The following is a 16,219-nucleotide window of genomic DNA, read 5'->3' on the forward strand; positions in this document are numbered from 1 at the left end:
AAGTTTAATATGAACATCTGACCCTGTAACGTTACATATATGACAGCAAATTATGAAACGCATATTAGGTCTTATTTACAGTCGACCTGTTGTGCTCATTTCCACCTTCTAGAGTATCTTTGCATGATTCCCTGCTCAAAATAATCCATATTTATCTTATATTTGGAATTTATTCATCCTGTCAGTTCACCTGCTGAAACAAGCTGTTTTAGCTCTTGTCTCTTTAAGACCCCCCCCCCCACTTAAAGTCCATTTTCTTCTGATTGGACAACTTCAGGAAGCCTGCAGAGAGACAGCATACAGTGGTTTTATAAACTGACCATACAGGGGAGTCTGAAGCCCGGGGCCTTTATTGTTCACCTCACTGTTTGAAATGTTTATTACCAATAAAATCAGAACAGATTTGGTTCAAGTGGCCAAAATAACTTTTGGCTACTAAAAAAAATCCACTAGAAGATATTAGCAAATATTTACCATTCAGATTTTAAAAGTGGCCACAAGTACTAATTATACTGCATCGCTCACAACCAGCAGGTACGAGTAACCATCTTACTTAAAGCTGTGTGTTAGTTGGATGTTAATTAGAACTGCCAGTGCTGACTCAAATACATACCAGCACTTGTTTGTAGCTGGTTACCAGTATCTGCCACTAGCACATAATAGAAGCCAGCAGTGGTTACCATTGATAGCAGCAATCAGTAGACGTTAGTAGCCATTAGCAGTTAGCATGTAGAAATAACACCAGTGCTTAAAATTAAAGCCACCAGTTGTTGAAAAAGATAAACAACTGACCAGTGATGCATACTAGTGGAGGTTAATAGCAACCAATACTCACTATTAGGTAGTTGCTACAGCTGGCATGTCCACTCAGTAGAAACCATCAGTGGTCATTTTACAAGTAGCTAAATAGCCACTAGTAGTTATACATAGCCATGAATCTTTGTAGTCAGTAGTGGTCATGGTGATGTACAAGTAGTCACATATTCTACACAAACTAAAATTGTAGCCACCAATAGTCCTGGTACCAGCAGCCAACCAGCCACTACCCATTTTAGGCATGAGTCACACTGGCCCAGGACAGTGGAGTGCGCCCCACAGTTTGAGAAACACTGGCCTAGCGGTTAGCGTGTGGTTGCTGGCTGTTGGTCAAATCACGTACACGTGGTTTACCATTCACCAACAAGTAAATGTTAGCTTACTTTTGCAACCAACATGTTTCAAAGGGTGCAACGTTTACTTGCAGGTGAACGGTCTCTGCTTCCAGTTGCTGCAGTAATTTTTCACTGTCGGTTGGCGAGGAGTTAGTGAGTGTCTGCAGCCAAGTCTGCTTCTTCCTGCAAACTGTGGGCCAATCTGGTAGCTACCAAAGCAACTCCGAAGAGGTTTTGCTGCGCAGCACCCTCTCTGCGACTTATTTCACCAAGCAACTGCCAGCAACCACTTGCCAACCAGTTGGGATGTACAGATTTTTACCTAGCAACCAGTGGTTACCAGGCGATCTCTGGCCCTGTGTGACCGAGGCCTGTTTAAAATGATGTCTATACAAATAATCATAAATAGTTACAAGTAGCCTTCAAATATATTTTTATCACCTGCATGATATGAGTAGCCATGAGAGCTTATAGTACTCTAACTACAAATAACCAGCAGCAGTCACTAACATACAACTAATCACAAACAGTGGTCACCACCAGGCTTCCACTCTGTAGTTATTGTGAATCATCACTTATCAATGTGGCCAATCATATCACTTCTCAGAAAGAGTGGGTGGGACCAGGTGGCCATCCAGCTCCACCCACTCGAGTGTGACTAGGAGGCTGCATGAGTCCCTCACTGCTGATTGGTCCGTGGTGGAGCCCGGCGCATGGCGAGTGGGAGGGGCTCAGTTCACTGCATCCAACCGTCCACAGACAGGGGTACTGACTGAAAACACACACACACACACACACACACACACACACACACACACACACACACACACACACACACACACACACACACACAGTTCATTTAATCTGAATTACTGCTACATTTTACCATTTAAGGCAGTGAGCAGGACTTCACCTGGAGCTGTGAGGAGGAGGAGGCTGTGAGGAAGGGGCGCTGCTACTCAGGGGAAGGGAGGCTGAGGAGGGTGATGAGGAAGAGGAGGTGGGGCGAGGGGAGGAGGTGCTCCATCCATCAGATATCACCTGAACACCCTCAGACAGACACACTGAGAGCACACAAAGGAATCCAGAATATAGAAACAATAATGTCATTAAATCAAGTTTAAAACTGTCATGAAAACACATTTTAAAATCTTTACATAAGTGCATATTTCTACTATTTAATACACGGTGTATTATGTTAATGTTACACATAAAGTCAAAAGAATTTTGTTTTTAAATGACACTAAACATGAAGCAAAACTCACTAAACCTTTTTTCCTCTTTAGCGTTTGTGTAGCTTATTTCTTATTAATACATGCATATTTGTATATTCATGCCAAAAACAGATGTCTGCATGCAAATGTTTCCATGTAAAATTACAAATGTTTTATATTATAAACATTTAGCAAATAAATAACTTGTGACTTTTATATATTGTTTTAAATAAACACACAAATACATGTTTATGCATTATAGTTTATATTGTGTAGCAGTGTACATAAAGGCATGAATATAATGTAAGTGTTTTTTTGTTTTTTTACATAGATTAGTGGAATTTATTTATCTTTTTGCTGCATATTTTTAGATTAATGTTGAAAGAAAAAGATTACAATATCTGTGGGTATTATAACAAATTTATTTAAATTACAGAAAAATTACCTAAAAATGCCTCTGCAGGGTCAAATAGGATCAAAAACATTTACAAACACACACTGTTACCGGAGGAGTGTGAGCGGTGCGGCAGATAGGCCGTGGGGTAAGGCGTGTGTCTCCCAGGGTACCCGTGGGGTTTATAACCATGGTGATGATGTGATGTCAGCGGGAGGCTGCTGCCATAAGGAAAAGCTCCGCCCCCTCCAGCTGAGCACAGCGACCAGCCTGACACACACAAAATTAATTTTACTTAAAATACATCGATAAGCTTTCATGTGTTTAAGAAAAGCAACTGTAATAACAAAAAATACACAGGTTCAGAAATACTGAACAAAACGCACTGACAAAAATCAGACACACTCAGAGGCTCAAACATTTGATACCCTGGAAATGAAATAAGAGTTTATGTTTTTTATGTAAATAAAAAATTTACATAAAAAAACTTACCTTAAAAAAAATTCCCAAATTTGAAGTAAAAATCTAATGTTTTTATTTCCACTTTAAGGCACAAAACCCCCCCAAACAGAGCAGTGAACTCACAGGACTGAATCCCAACGAGGCTCTCTGATGACTCAGGCAGGCTCCGCCCACCCGGGATCCTGAGGAGGATAAATCAAACACCACCATCAAGACAGCATGTGTTTGTGTGTGTGTGTGTGTGTGTGTGTGTGTGTGTGTGTGTGTGTGTGTGTGTGCGCGCATGTGTGTGTGGTTTATATTGTATAGTGTCTCTCACTTGACACCCTCTCTCCAAATGAGTGAGATGGTGGAGCTCATAATGACTCTCTAATCGCCTGCTAACGCTAACTTCCTCTGTTATCCTGGTGAGAAATGCTAAGCGTTAAGTGTAAAGTGTCAGCAGTCATTGCAGGCGCATGGCTGTGCAGTAAAATATCTCTGGATGTGACAGAAATCTGACTCAAACACAACTACACACTCATTATATGTGACATACTGGATCTCACAGCCGGTGCATTTAACCACATGTTGATTTTTCAGGATGGTTCGTTTATCTGAAGACTTTACAGTGACGTTTGGGACCCTCGGGTCACAGTTTGAGTAAAAGATGAGCTTAAATGGAAAGACAGCAGACTGCTGTGATTCTTTAAGCAGGGATACATCTCTATTTCCACCTCTGACTGTTCCAAAATAACAAAAAAGGAAAAGAGCCTCAATCCAGAGTTTGGCCTATCCAGAGATTTATCATGAAGTTTACATCAGGAGCTGTGGCCCTGACTTCTTCAGGTCAATAATTCTGGACACTGAGATGTGTTTATCACCACTCCTGAAGCTCTCTGAAGCTCTCCTGCACTCGAATGGGCTTTTAGTCTTTCTAGCAGTCCTTCCAGCAGTTCTCACTCAGCCCTTTCTTAGCACTGAAAACTAAAAGGCACAGAGCATTCGGGATGTCGTGTTACCTCCCTCAGCCTCTGGGAATAGCTCAGAGTGGGTGAGACTCAATCTCTGTGATAACAAATTTTTATTAATTTAAGCTGTAGTTCCAGAGAGGTTCCTGTTGCTCTCTTCCACAACACAAAATATGGCTACAAGTGGATCTGGCTGAGTAGACATATCAAAAATAATCTGATACTAAGGATCAGAACATTTTACTATAGAGAGTAGGGCACACTGTTGGTATTAAAGGAAATGAACTGCACTGGTTTGAATGGTATCTAGCTGATAGATTCCAGTTTGCTTATGTAAGAGAAGGGTCATCCTCACATACAAAAGACAGTCATGGAGTTCCACAGGGTTCTGTGCTGAGGCCTATACTTTTTACTTAATACACACTTCGTTGCTATGCAGAGGATATTCAGCTTTATTCATCCATGAAGCCAAATCAACTGGATAAACTGCAGGAATGTCTTAAGGACATAAAGGCCTGGATGACTCTAATTTCTGACTTCTAAATGCAGATAAAACTGAGGATTTTGAACTCGGCCCTACAAACCTTGGAAACATGGTGTCTAACCAGATACTCTGGATGGCATTACTTTGGCCTCCAGTAGCACTGTGAGTTATTTTTGTTCATATATGTGCTTCAATGGGCATATTAAATAAATATGTAGCTTAGAATCATCCTGTCTCAGAGTGACAGCTCGTCCACCCATTTGTTACTTCTAGGCTGGACTATTGTAATTCATTATCTGGCTGTTCAGTTGACCCAACATGCTGCAGTCCTCTCTCTTACATTGTAGACTCTTTATAATATAAAGTGCTTTGAACTGACAGCTGTTGTGTAGATTAGGATGCTGCCGGAAAGAATGAGCCAGGAGGCTCGGGGTCAGTTTGCATCTATGACATGTCTGACCTTTAGAGACATTTGGAGAGTTTGAACTTGAAAAATGAAGGCAGTGAAATGCTTTAAACTGAATGAAGCCGTGTCTACCACAAACTGAGGCGTATGCACTTTCTCCAGAGCCTCTGTCATCACAGCCATCCCCAAATCCTTCTCCCATGCAAGTATTAACACATCCACTGATGGGTTTTCCACATTGACAATAGATGGAGGACACAGCAAAGCTTCCATAGGATGGTACATTTGGAAGTCAGCTATGAACATGGAGGAAGCTTATTTTGTTATTATGTAAATGTCTGCAGAGGTGGGAGTATTTGTTTCTTTTAAAGACCACTTTCCACCATGAACACGAACAGGCGGTATGAAGACAAAGACTAACCATGATAGAGAAGCTGTAGCTGGATCTGCTTTTAATGTTATCTGTGGCGAAAATGTTGTGCTGTGTTACCAACATGCAGAAATTTTAATCCAACAATTTAGTCGGCAAAACGTAACTAGCGTGACCTTTCAGCAGTTCCCCATTACTGTAGACGCCGTCTGCTGCTTTGGAGGGGGAGCACTTGAGTTTTGAAAACTGCCTCGCAAATAACTACTTGAAGTTCTCTGAAAAGCTAATAACAGATACAGGAACTCTTTAACCTTCATGCAGTCTTAGAAACTACAAAGCAAACTGACAGTGAAATCATCACAGCCAGCCTTTGTTACGTGCATGAAATATTTCAAAGATTTTGTGCAGAAACGCACTGAAATATCTAAACACTGTCAAAATGCTCATAATGGAATAACTGCCAGCAAATTACAAATAAAACAAAACATATAATGTTTAAAAAATTTACATTTACATTTACATTCTCGTTGCCACATCAATGGGAAAATTCCTGTAAAAGTCTTTGAAAAGAGGTCGGAGATGTGGATTTAGGAGAAACTCATGGCAGGAAACATCTTTTTATAAGTAAAAATATAGTTTGAATTTGAAATGTAATCTCTGGCTCTCTTCCACAGTCTGTCTTTTGTCCTGTCTCCCTCCCCTCAGCAGATGACCGCCCCTCCCTGAGCCTGGCTCTGCTGGAGGTTTCTTCCTGTTAACAGAGAGGTTTTCTTCCCCACTGTCACCAAGTGCTTCTTCATCAGGGGTTGTCCAGTAGTTGTGTTTGCTCTGTATTATTGTAGGTTTTTACCTTATAATATAATTATTAAGGCGTCTGCTGTTGTGATTTGCTGCTATATAAATTGAACTGAACTGAATTAAACCGATGGTAGAATCATGTGCTGCAGGGCTGATGTGTTGATGTGCAGAGTTACCTCTCTTTGGCATCCAAGAAGGCTTTAGCGAACGGGTTGTATTTGATCTTCAGTGCCGTGATCTGCACAGAGACACAGAAATATCCACATCCTGCAGTGAAATAGATGTTATTGTACAGCCTGGGATCAACAAAGCACCTGAATTCTGAAATGTTATGCGTAAATATTTTGTATGCATAACAGTCCATTTACTAGGGAGAGGCTTTCATTTTTCATTGATCTGTTCATTTGCAAGTAATTTCTGAATCAGACTTCTAGATGAATATCCATTTTCATATCCACTTATTGTAATATTTCACAGTTCTGTTGACTCTGTTTATTCAATTCTTCCTCTGTTTTCCATTTAAATAATTAGTGTGTGTTCCCAGTCTGTTTTCATGACCTGTGATCTCAATCAAATGAGAGAATAGATTATTAATAACCTTTTGAGACCTTAAAAACCTGAACGTGACCGACTGAGTAAGGCTTGCTGTTACAACATTAAAACTTGAATATATTATACTCTCAACAACTGATTCATCTCATTAGATTAATCACAGATTTGGCTTTCAGCTAATATCCAACTCTGAGCTTTACCTTTTTAAATAAGTCAGCCACCTGATTTTTACCTTTATAAAGTTTGATATATTTGTCTTTAAATGTCCAACTAAAAGATGTGTTCTGTTAATAATTCCAGGTCTGTGTCCAACAAATCAGTTTTTACTCAGCAAGTCATTGAAAAAAGAAACACTGTCCAATATTTCATGACAATTAACCAGTATTAAATCTGCTTAACTGGAATATTCAAACAATTTTAGCTTGCTGGTGTTGGCTTTAACTTTGATATATCAAAATTACCGTCACTTTTCCAAGAGCCAGATCATACTGTGTAGCTGGGCAGAAAAGTGAGACACCAACTGAAACTGAAAAGAGGAAGGACACGGATGTTGTCAGGTACCTCTTCGTTCTGGTAGGCTGTGACAGCGATGAACTGAGTTTCTTTGAAGGAAATGTTGGAAACCAGGCGATGGCGAGAGCCGACGCACACGATGTGGAGCTGAGGCTCGTATTTATGGAGAGAGTTCAACATGATCTGGGAGAGCAAAGACAATTATTTCTATGTTTTCATGCACAACTATAATTATTTAGACTCACATTTATTGCATAGTGCATTTATTGTGCATGTTTTTCTATGCCTAACCGCTTTTATCTGACATTCATACACTCCAATGGATACAACAGGGGCAACTCGAGGTTGCCTATCTTTCCCAAGGAAACTTTTATATGACTGGAGGAGTTGGAACCATAGACCTCTGATTGGTAGATGACCCTGAGCCATAGCTTTTTAAATGGCTATACCTTTCTATAGCCATTAGTACCATCTGCGGGGGCAGCTGTGTTCAGGAAGTAGAGCGGGTATGATCAGAACGTGAGTGATTCACTCGCTGGCTCATCCAGTCTGTGCATCGAAGTATCCCCAAACTGCCCCGATGCATCCAGCGAGTGTGAGTGTAAGTTTGAAAGTGCATAGAAAAAAAAGGTGTTTGTATGAATGTGTGAGTGATAAATGAGGCTTGTAGTAAGAAAGCACTTTGATGCTCAAATACAGTAGAAAAGCAGTATATGAGTGTCAGCCTGTTTGCATACATTTGTACACAGCTACATGTTTTTATATGTATTTGTGCAGCTATACCCATTCATACACATTTACATCTGTTTATACTTACTAGTACCCGTCTTTACCCATTTACACCCATCTAAACCTTTATTAATCTATACCTGTTCATACGGATCCATATCTGGTTATAACCATTTATACCTGTGTGTAACTGTCTATACCTTTTAATATGCTTTCGTCCAACTATGTTTTGAACTGTCTATATTCATTCACACTAATTTGTTCTCATCTATAATTGTTCCATTTCTCCACATACATACTCATGCCAATGAATATTAATGGCCATTCATAACCATCTATATCTGGTTGTACCCACGCATACGTTCACAGTGTCTCTATTTATATTCATTCATTCTCCTTTTGGACCTGCTTCTACACAAAGATTACAGTCTTTGGTGGTAATTTCAGTACTTTTTCATTTTATACAAGTCCATTCTCTCTAAAGTGATCACGTAGCTAACGGTAAAAACTTGGCTCTGAAAGTTTGAAAAAATCCAAACAGCTCTCTACTTTTGGATCAATTAAAAACAAAAAAAAACAAAGGTAAGTGTAGTTTTGTCAGTCAGTCAGTTTGTCAGTCTGTCTGACTGCAGGAGAGTTTATGGAGTGGAGCCATCTTTGTCTTTTGGCCAAAACACTCTTTTATCCATCTGTCTTTTCTCTCTCGTCCATCTCTCCATCAACTCCCCCCGAACCCCCCTCCCTCGCTAACGAGGCCCAATTAACCAATCCGAGCTCTCCGGGCGGACACACAAAAACAAACTGTTTTCTATTCAGATTGAGAGGCTGGCTTCAGATCTGACCCCGGCGCTGTGTGTGTGCTGGCAGTGCCCACATTAGCTGGAGTGTGTGTGGGCTCTTTTTGAATATAGTTTACCTCTCTCTCCCTCGTCCATCTGAAGCATGATGGGTAAATTAATTTCCCAGTAAAAAACATAATTACCATAATGTACAAATAAGCTGAGCAATTATTTCATTATGGCCGAGCTCTCTGTTCCAACTCTGCATTACTGCCCGGTGTGTGCGTGTCATGTTTGGACAGGGATAATGGGGTAAATATAAACAACATTATTGCCAATTTTGTAGTGCTGCGCACGTGTGTGTGTTTGTGTGTGCGTGCGTGTACGTGAAGGCCTCTATGAGTGCTGAACAGCTCTCGACAGGAAGTGCATTAAACTGCTGCTGGCCAATTAAGAGCTGTTTATCCCGTTCCCGTGGTTACGAGGGGGCGAGCAGGTGAAGTGAGCGGAGAGAGGGACTGAAGTGGCTAATTAGAGGCAGTAGTCTCTCGCCTACTTCAGTACAGCACAGAGGGAGGGAGAGAGAGAGACAGAGACTCTTGACATGAAGAGCAGGATAATGGACTCAAGAAGAAGAAGAAAACAGCGATGGAGAAGAGTGAGAGGGTGAGGAAAAGTAAAGGTGAAGAAGACACAAAGGAAAAAGCAGCGGTAAAAGTGAAAGAGATGAAAAAGGAGAAGGAAATAAAAGATGCAAGACCCGGAGAGAGAGAAATGAAGAGAAAAGACGGAGAGGGAAAAGAAGAAAAGAGTGGAGACAAACAAAAATACTGTTAGAGAAAGAAAGAAAGAAAGAAAGAAAGAAAGAAAGAAAGAAAGAAAGAAAGAAAGAAAGAACAATGGAAAAGCATAAGAGAAAAAAGACAAGAAAGATTAAAGAAAAGGAAAAGAAGAGTGGATGAAAGAAGAGTAAACTAATAAAGAAAAATGAAATCCCAAGAAAACAGAACAGAGACCAAAAGACAAAAACAGCAGAGAAAGTTGTAAAGAGAAAGAATGAAATAAAAACTGTGAAAAATCTGAAAAATATATGAAAAGACTGAATTATCAAATAATTATTGACTACAGAAAGAGAAACACGTAAAAGCACAAAGACATAAAGAAGTCAGCAGATCTGGAGTGCAGGCTCTGCTGGACCCACCTGCCCTCCTCCGTTCACCTTGTTGGTGAGTTTGACTTTGTTGAAGGACACGGCCGCTTTCATCCAGTGAGCTCCAAAGTTCGGAGAGTCGGGGTGGATGTAGATGCCGCCGTGGCCCCGGCCCTCACTGCGGCCTTCTGCACGGCCGGCCGCCACCCACTCCCCGTTCACAAACTTCCAGCGGCAGCTATCGGCCGGCACGAAGTCCAGCAGGAAGGAGTACATGGAGCTGGGGTCCAGACCGGAGACGCTCACCTTCAGGACCGGGAACATACGACTGCAGAGACGCACAGTTGCAACATTTATGTTGAATTCACTGCATCAAACACTGTACTGAATTAAACATGCATTGCTTCTTCCACAAACTCCACAGATAACTGTTCACTTGAAATCTGAAATAACTTTTAGTTTCACAATCAAAGGAGTTTGTGGCAGTTAGAGAGCGATTTAAATCTCAGGGTTCTGTTGTTGCCCTGTTGAGATAAATTTCAGTTAAAGCATGAAACAGTTGCTTATTAAGACATCCAGATGTTTATTAAGAGTGTTAATGGATGGTATTGGAGTTCCTCTGGATTCAATGGAACAACTTTGTAGTTTCCAGTCACACAGGTCTAGAGAGCAGTAGGTGACCTCCTCGCAGGTTAAAGTTGTGCCTTTTTCTAACATGTTGGTTGCAGTAGTAAGGGTTAGGGTCCTTGAAGGTGCTTTAAACTGTGTTTTTCACCCAGCTGTTTGCAGCAGAAGCAGAAGCAAATATATGAATACATGCCACAGGGGTCCCTCGGGCTCGTAATTGACCCTTTAAGCTTAGTTACCTAGTTAAATTATTGTAAATATTTATCACAGTTAACATCTCAGTAAATACTTGCATTGATATGGGATTCATCTATAGTTTCAGTTATTTTGAGTGGAACCAATTTTAATGATATGGTTATTCATGTTATTAATCTCTGTCTCTCCCCCCTCAGCAGATGGCTGCCCCTCCCTGAGCCTGGTTCTGCTGGAGGTTTCTTCCTGTTAAAAGGGAGATTTTCCTCCCCACTGTCACCAAACGGTTACTGATAAGGGTTTGACTGTTGTTGTGATTTGGCACTATATAAATACAATTCAATTGAACCTAATTATAGAACAGTTTTTTTTCTTTTAGCTCCGTTTTTGGTCACCACCAGCACCAGCAAATATCTGGGTCTTCAGATGCTAAATGATCCACTGCACTTTGTTTTGATTTTTTTCATGTTTTGGATCGTAGATGAAAGTAAATATACATGGAAAATAAAGTTTCATATGATAAATAAATTATCAAACAAATACAAAATTATTGCAATCATTAAATTAAGTTCAATTTATCTGTAAAATGTCAGGAAAAATGTCTGTGATCACGTCATCACAGTGACAAAATTAGTTGATAAATTAATTTGATAGATAGGCTCAGATAGTTGCTGCTTGTAGCTCCTCAGAAGTGAAGATTTTCCTGAGTGTTTCTAGGAATACAGTTTAGTTTTGAATAGTTGGTCACAAAAAGCATTAACTGAAACAGCCAATTTTCACTAATTTCACTCAAATTACAGATGATTTCTCAATAAGACAAATAATTGCTGGACAGAACCCTAAAAATAGACAACCTAAAAAGAAGTTACTGCAATTTTGTTGACGATTGCTTCAAACAGCCGAAGGTTGCATAAAAGCATTTTAAACATATTTTTATGTTTAAAAATATGTTTTTTAAACATATTTTTAAACTTTTTACACTTTCACAAAGAATTTCTGTAATTTTCAGACTTTTCAGTTTTTCTCCAAAGACCCCACCCCCACCCCCACCCCCCGTTTAATTTTAATATGTCAGTGCAGCACAGTAAAGAAATGTATTTCTTTAATAACTGTCAAGATGCAGTAGATAACGTCCTTACCAGAGCAGTAATTTGATACAGGCAGGATAAACTATTACCAGATAACCAGCCATCTGCATGTGTGAATATAAATTTATCACCGTATGTTAAAAATACCAAAGTTTCCATCCTTCTAAAGCTGCTTTCAGACAAACAGTCGGCTCTCAGCAGTAACAGCAGTTGAAGTGGCGTCCTGCAGGTGTAAATGGAGTGTTTGCCCACCGCAGGGCGTGACTGGTCAACACGCCTCGGCTCGGCAAAAAAAAACACACAAAATGAAACACACAGAGGCAATGATAACAGCTGCTATCGAGACTAATGAATAACCCCGGTTAACAGCAGCACTGATCGGGAGTCAGCTTCAAACAGACACACTCTGTGTTAATGTTTCTCCTCCTCTGCAGTCAGTTTGGGGAAAATGTGCAGAAACTTGTGTTTCTGGCATCTAAAATACAGAAATACAGAAACACCAAAACTCTGTTCACCAAAGCACGAGCCGTCACCCCCACTCAGAAGAACCGACAACCAAAAATTTCATCACACAACTTTTAATGTGCTTGAACTACATCGAGTGTTAAAGGTCTTCAAGCTTGTCTCTGTCATAAAATCTGAATCCTACACTCTGATTGAACTTGTATTTTCACTCAGTTTAACATCACGACGTCCTCATGTTAGAGCTGACTGACTGGGAACAAAAGTTAATGTATCGTTCCCCAACTGCTGAAGCTGAAATAAAGTTATTCATTTATTACCACAAAGTCACAAGCCGAAGGCCCAGAGAGCTGAAAATGTTACTGTCACAGTATGTAAGCTGGAAGTAAACTCAGCAGCATCATATGGACCACGATGGTTTGCAGGGTCACCGCCGCCTCAAAGGCCTCGTTTTCCTGCATCTTTTATCTTTTTTAAACTCACTAGCTGAAACATCTTCAAGACCTCTGAAGTTTAAACAGGGACCTCAAACTCCTCCCTAATTACACCCAGAGCTTCTGCAAGACCTCTACAAACACAACAGATTCCAAGAAACTGCCCACATTATATCGATAAGACTTCTACAGCCTCAACAAGGACCACAAAGATCTCCTATTTTACTTCAAAAAATTCTTTAAGACCCTTATGGCCTCAGAAGAGATCTCAAAATCTCCTTAATTCTCTCCTAAAGTACTTCAGGAACTGCTCACTCTCTAGAATCTCTTCAAGACCACAGCACCCCTGAAACCTTCTCCTTTTTTGAGCTTCTTCCAGACCCCTGCAGACTCAGCAATGAACAGTAAATATGGAACTCTAGAACTCTACAATCTGAAAACTTCTAAAACCTCCTGAAGCACCTCAAGAATTTCTCCAAGACCTACTGAACATTTTAATCTACTGTGCATATATTGTGTACATTCTGAGTATATATTGTGTATTTTATATTGAACGTGCTCTTTGCACAACTCCTGGGAAAACATAATTTCGGTTCTCCGCCTGTTTGTACATTCGGCAGCAGTTGACAACAAAAGTTGAGTAATTATGAGGTCTTTGTTTATGAGAAAACACAGTAACATGATTTACTGACAGTATGGTGAACAAATACTACAAAACCCTGAGACTCACCTGTCAGTCGGAGGTAAGACTGGAAATGTAACCATTACTCAAGCCAAAGCTCTGATTTGATGTCTGTGAGTGAAATGACCCCGAGAGTCAGTTTTTATGTCCAGGCGCCTTCATTTCATCAAAGAAACAGACATTTTGTCAAAAATGTGTCCACCTTTATTTTTTTAATTATCTGAACCTGTAAATGAGCCTTTATTTCTGCATCCAGCTGCTGCCTGAAAAACTAATGTCCACATGCTCTCTGAAAAGGTGCCGTCTGTTTACTTATTGAAACTTTACTGCAAAGTTACCGTCCATTCTTGGTGACGATCATCTCGTTAGTGATGTGCTGGAATTTCCTCCACAGCTCGGCGTCCTCCAGGGTCACTCTCAGCTCCCTCTCTGTCGGGTCGCCCTTCTCCCGGCCGGCCTGCAGCTCGCTCTCCACGGCACTCAGCAGCCGCGACATGCAGCGCTCGGCCGAGCCGGGGCTGCACATCAACCCGCCGGCACCGCTGGCAGCCTGATCCGCCGAAGACACCGAGCCGGACTCTCCATCTTCCTGTAACCCTTCCACCTTCATCTGGAGGAGCAAAGGCAGACAGATTTAGTTTTAATAATGTTACACCAACTTAGATAAAGAGGTGTAACTGTTTTTGTTAGTGTTTAGAAACTGCAGTCTGCTCCATTCACATGTTTGACTGAGAGGATTTTCCAGGGCTAATTCTTCATTTTGGGCTTAGTGTGAATATTTAAAAAAAACACCTTTACCACAAAGTCAGCACAATTTTTGCCACAACAGCCTGAAAGACAGAGCAAGAACAGGTGGATTTATTCACATTCACTCATGAGATCTGGATTGTTGAACCCACTGAATCTGAAAAATGATGTAAATCATATTTAAATGCTGTGATTGTCGGTGTGCAGCCTGAATACAGCTGATCACTGGAAATCAGGACCAACCCACTGCATGAGATTATTTTCTCACAAGGCAACTTTAAACCACATCAAGCCTCTAATGATCAGATGGTGCTTTACTGACACAGTTAACAGCTGATTATCAGTCTGTTCCCCTTTGAGATCATTTCATGTGTTTCCAGATGTGCAGCGTAATGACTCGAGATCACAGCAATAAAAGACTTTCTTCTGTAAATTTCTCTGCACGCTCTCTGTAGCCAAAATAATCAGTTTTATTAAACTAAATGAATCTCAGACATAATTTTCAGAGTTGTAATTACAGCTGGATGACAGAGTGCCCTCTGGACTGTTTCTATTTCAATTTAACTTCCTGATAAACTCATGCAAATTTGAAAATACTGGCCTGAGTGCACATGTGTGTTTTTGGACCAAAGAAATGCACAAGAATAAAGTCGATCTGTCTGCGCTCTGCTTTATGTTTTTGATTTAAACAGCCAGCAGGAATTTACTGTAATCAGATGTTTTATTGTGTTTATTGACTTTCAACTAAATTAACTCAAAGCTCGAGTTGACTTTAAGAGAAACTTTCACTAACTTCATTTACAGCGGATTGATTCACAGATTAAAGAGGCCACAGAATTTTAATATATATAATATTATGAATTTGTCAGAGTCAGAAACATCTGGATTTCAGTGAACACCTTTGTTGGCTTTTATTCTGGCGGAGGAGGAAAACGCGCCTGAAACAAGGATTAATTACAGAGTGAAGGATGAAGCCCTGGACTTCTGGGTTACATTTAAACACCATCAGCAGGTTTATTTTATTTTCATGTCCATTTGCGTAGAATTTTTTATGTTATACTTTTTCTCCTTAAATTTCTACACATGTTCCAGTTTAACATTGTATTTTGCAGATAGTTCAACACACCACAGAAGCTTTTTAATCTGAGCACTTGAATGAAGATCATTTCTGACAGTTTGAGCAGATTTTAGCAAACAAAAGCCGAAAAGAAGAAGAAAAGATGTCAGATATGTGAACGGAGAGCTCTGCAAACCCACCGGGAAGATTTTACTCTGCAAACAATAAAACCAAAAATGATCAGAGTCTGGACAATCAGCCTGCCAGCAATCATCCGCTGAAATCCTCGGATCTGACTTTGTTTTTGCTTTTAGTTTTTCTGTTTTTATTTGAAAGCTTCCTTTTCCACTCAGACAGAGACACTCAGCATAGAAAACACATTACTGTCCAGCAGGACGGGAACAGCGGGAATAATAAGCTGGAGTTAGGAGACAGTTAATGGAGTGTAATTTTTCTGTAGGTTTATTCTGTCTCAACGCTGCTGCTGCTGCTGTTAGTAATTACTTTAAACGCAGGACTTTTTAAAACACACTGAAGGTGATTTGATACCTGCTTCAAGATCACACTGATAGGACCCAATGCCATTATTTCCATAATTTCCCAGTCATGTTTAACAATAGTTATACAATTAATAAAATTAACCTGAGGTCTGTTTGAAAAAAGACAAAATCCAGGAGCTTTTCAAACCTTCTGATTTCAGCTTTTCCAGCCATGAAAACAAACTCATTTATTCTCCTCGCTCTTCTTTATTTATTTATTGCTGTTAGTAGATTGAGACCTCCTTTATTTTTGAAAGTGTAAAATAAAATATATATTTTTAAATGTGCTTTCAATATAAAATTTAAACCAAAATATTTATAAAATAATTTTAATGAATATGACAGATAAAGAGAAAGAAAATAATAACAGTTTTACATCTTTCTGCATTATTGTTTTTAACTTATTTACTGTAAGAAGTTCTGTGCATCAGTCAAACCA

At 40.0% G+C, this 16,219-nt stretch overlaps 1 protein-coding gene across 1 annotated transcript; it reads right to left on the bottom strand.

The window, feature by feature from the left end:
* Positions 1 to 1,754: 1,754 nt before the first annotated feature.
* tbx19 (T-box transcription factor 19) lies at positions 1,755 to 14,047 on the bottom strand. Its single transcript, XM_030754096.1, has 8 exons — positions 13,776 to 14,047; positions 10,004 to 10,280; positions 7,343 to 7,477; positions 6,406 to 6,467; positions 3,345 to 3,403; positions 2,871 to 3,029; positions 2,065 to 2,215; positions 1,755 to 1,923 (listed from the first exon to the last, which is right to left on the bottom strand). Exons 1-8 carry the CDS (start codon positions 14,045 to 14,047, stop codon positions 1,755 to 1,757), a joined length of 1,284 nt encoding a protein of 427 aa, XP_030609956.1.
* Positions 14,048 to 16,219: the final 2,172 nt, after the last annotated feature.

The sequence above is a fragment of the Archocentrus centrarchus genome, chromosome 2 (genome assembly GCF_007364275.1).
Source record: "Archocentrus centrarchus isolate MPI-CPG fArcCen1 chromosome 2, fArcCen1, whole genome shotgun sequence".
Taxonomy (NCBI): Eukaryota; Metazoa; Chordata; class Actinopteri; order Cichliformes; family Cichlidae; genus Archocentrus; species Archocentrus centrarchus.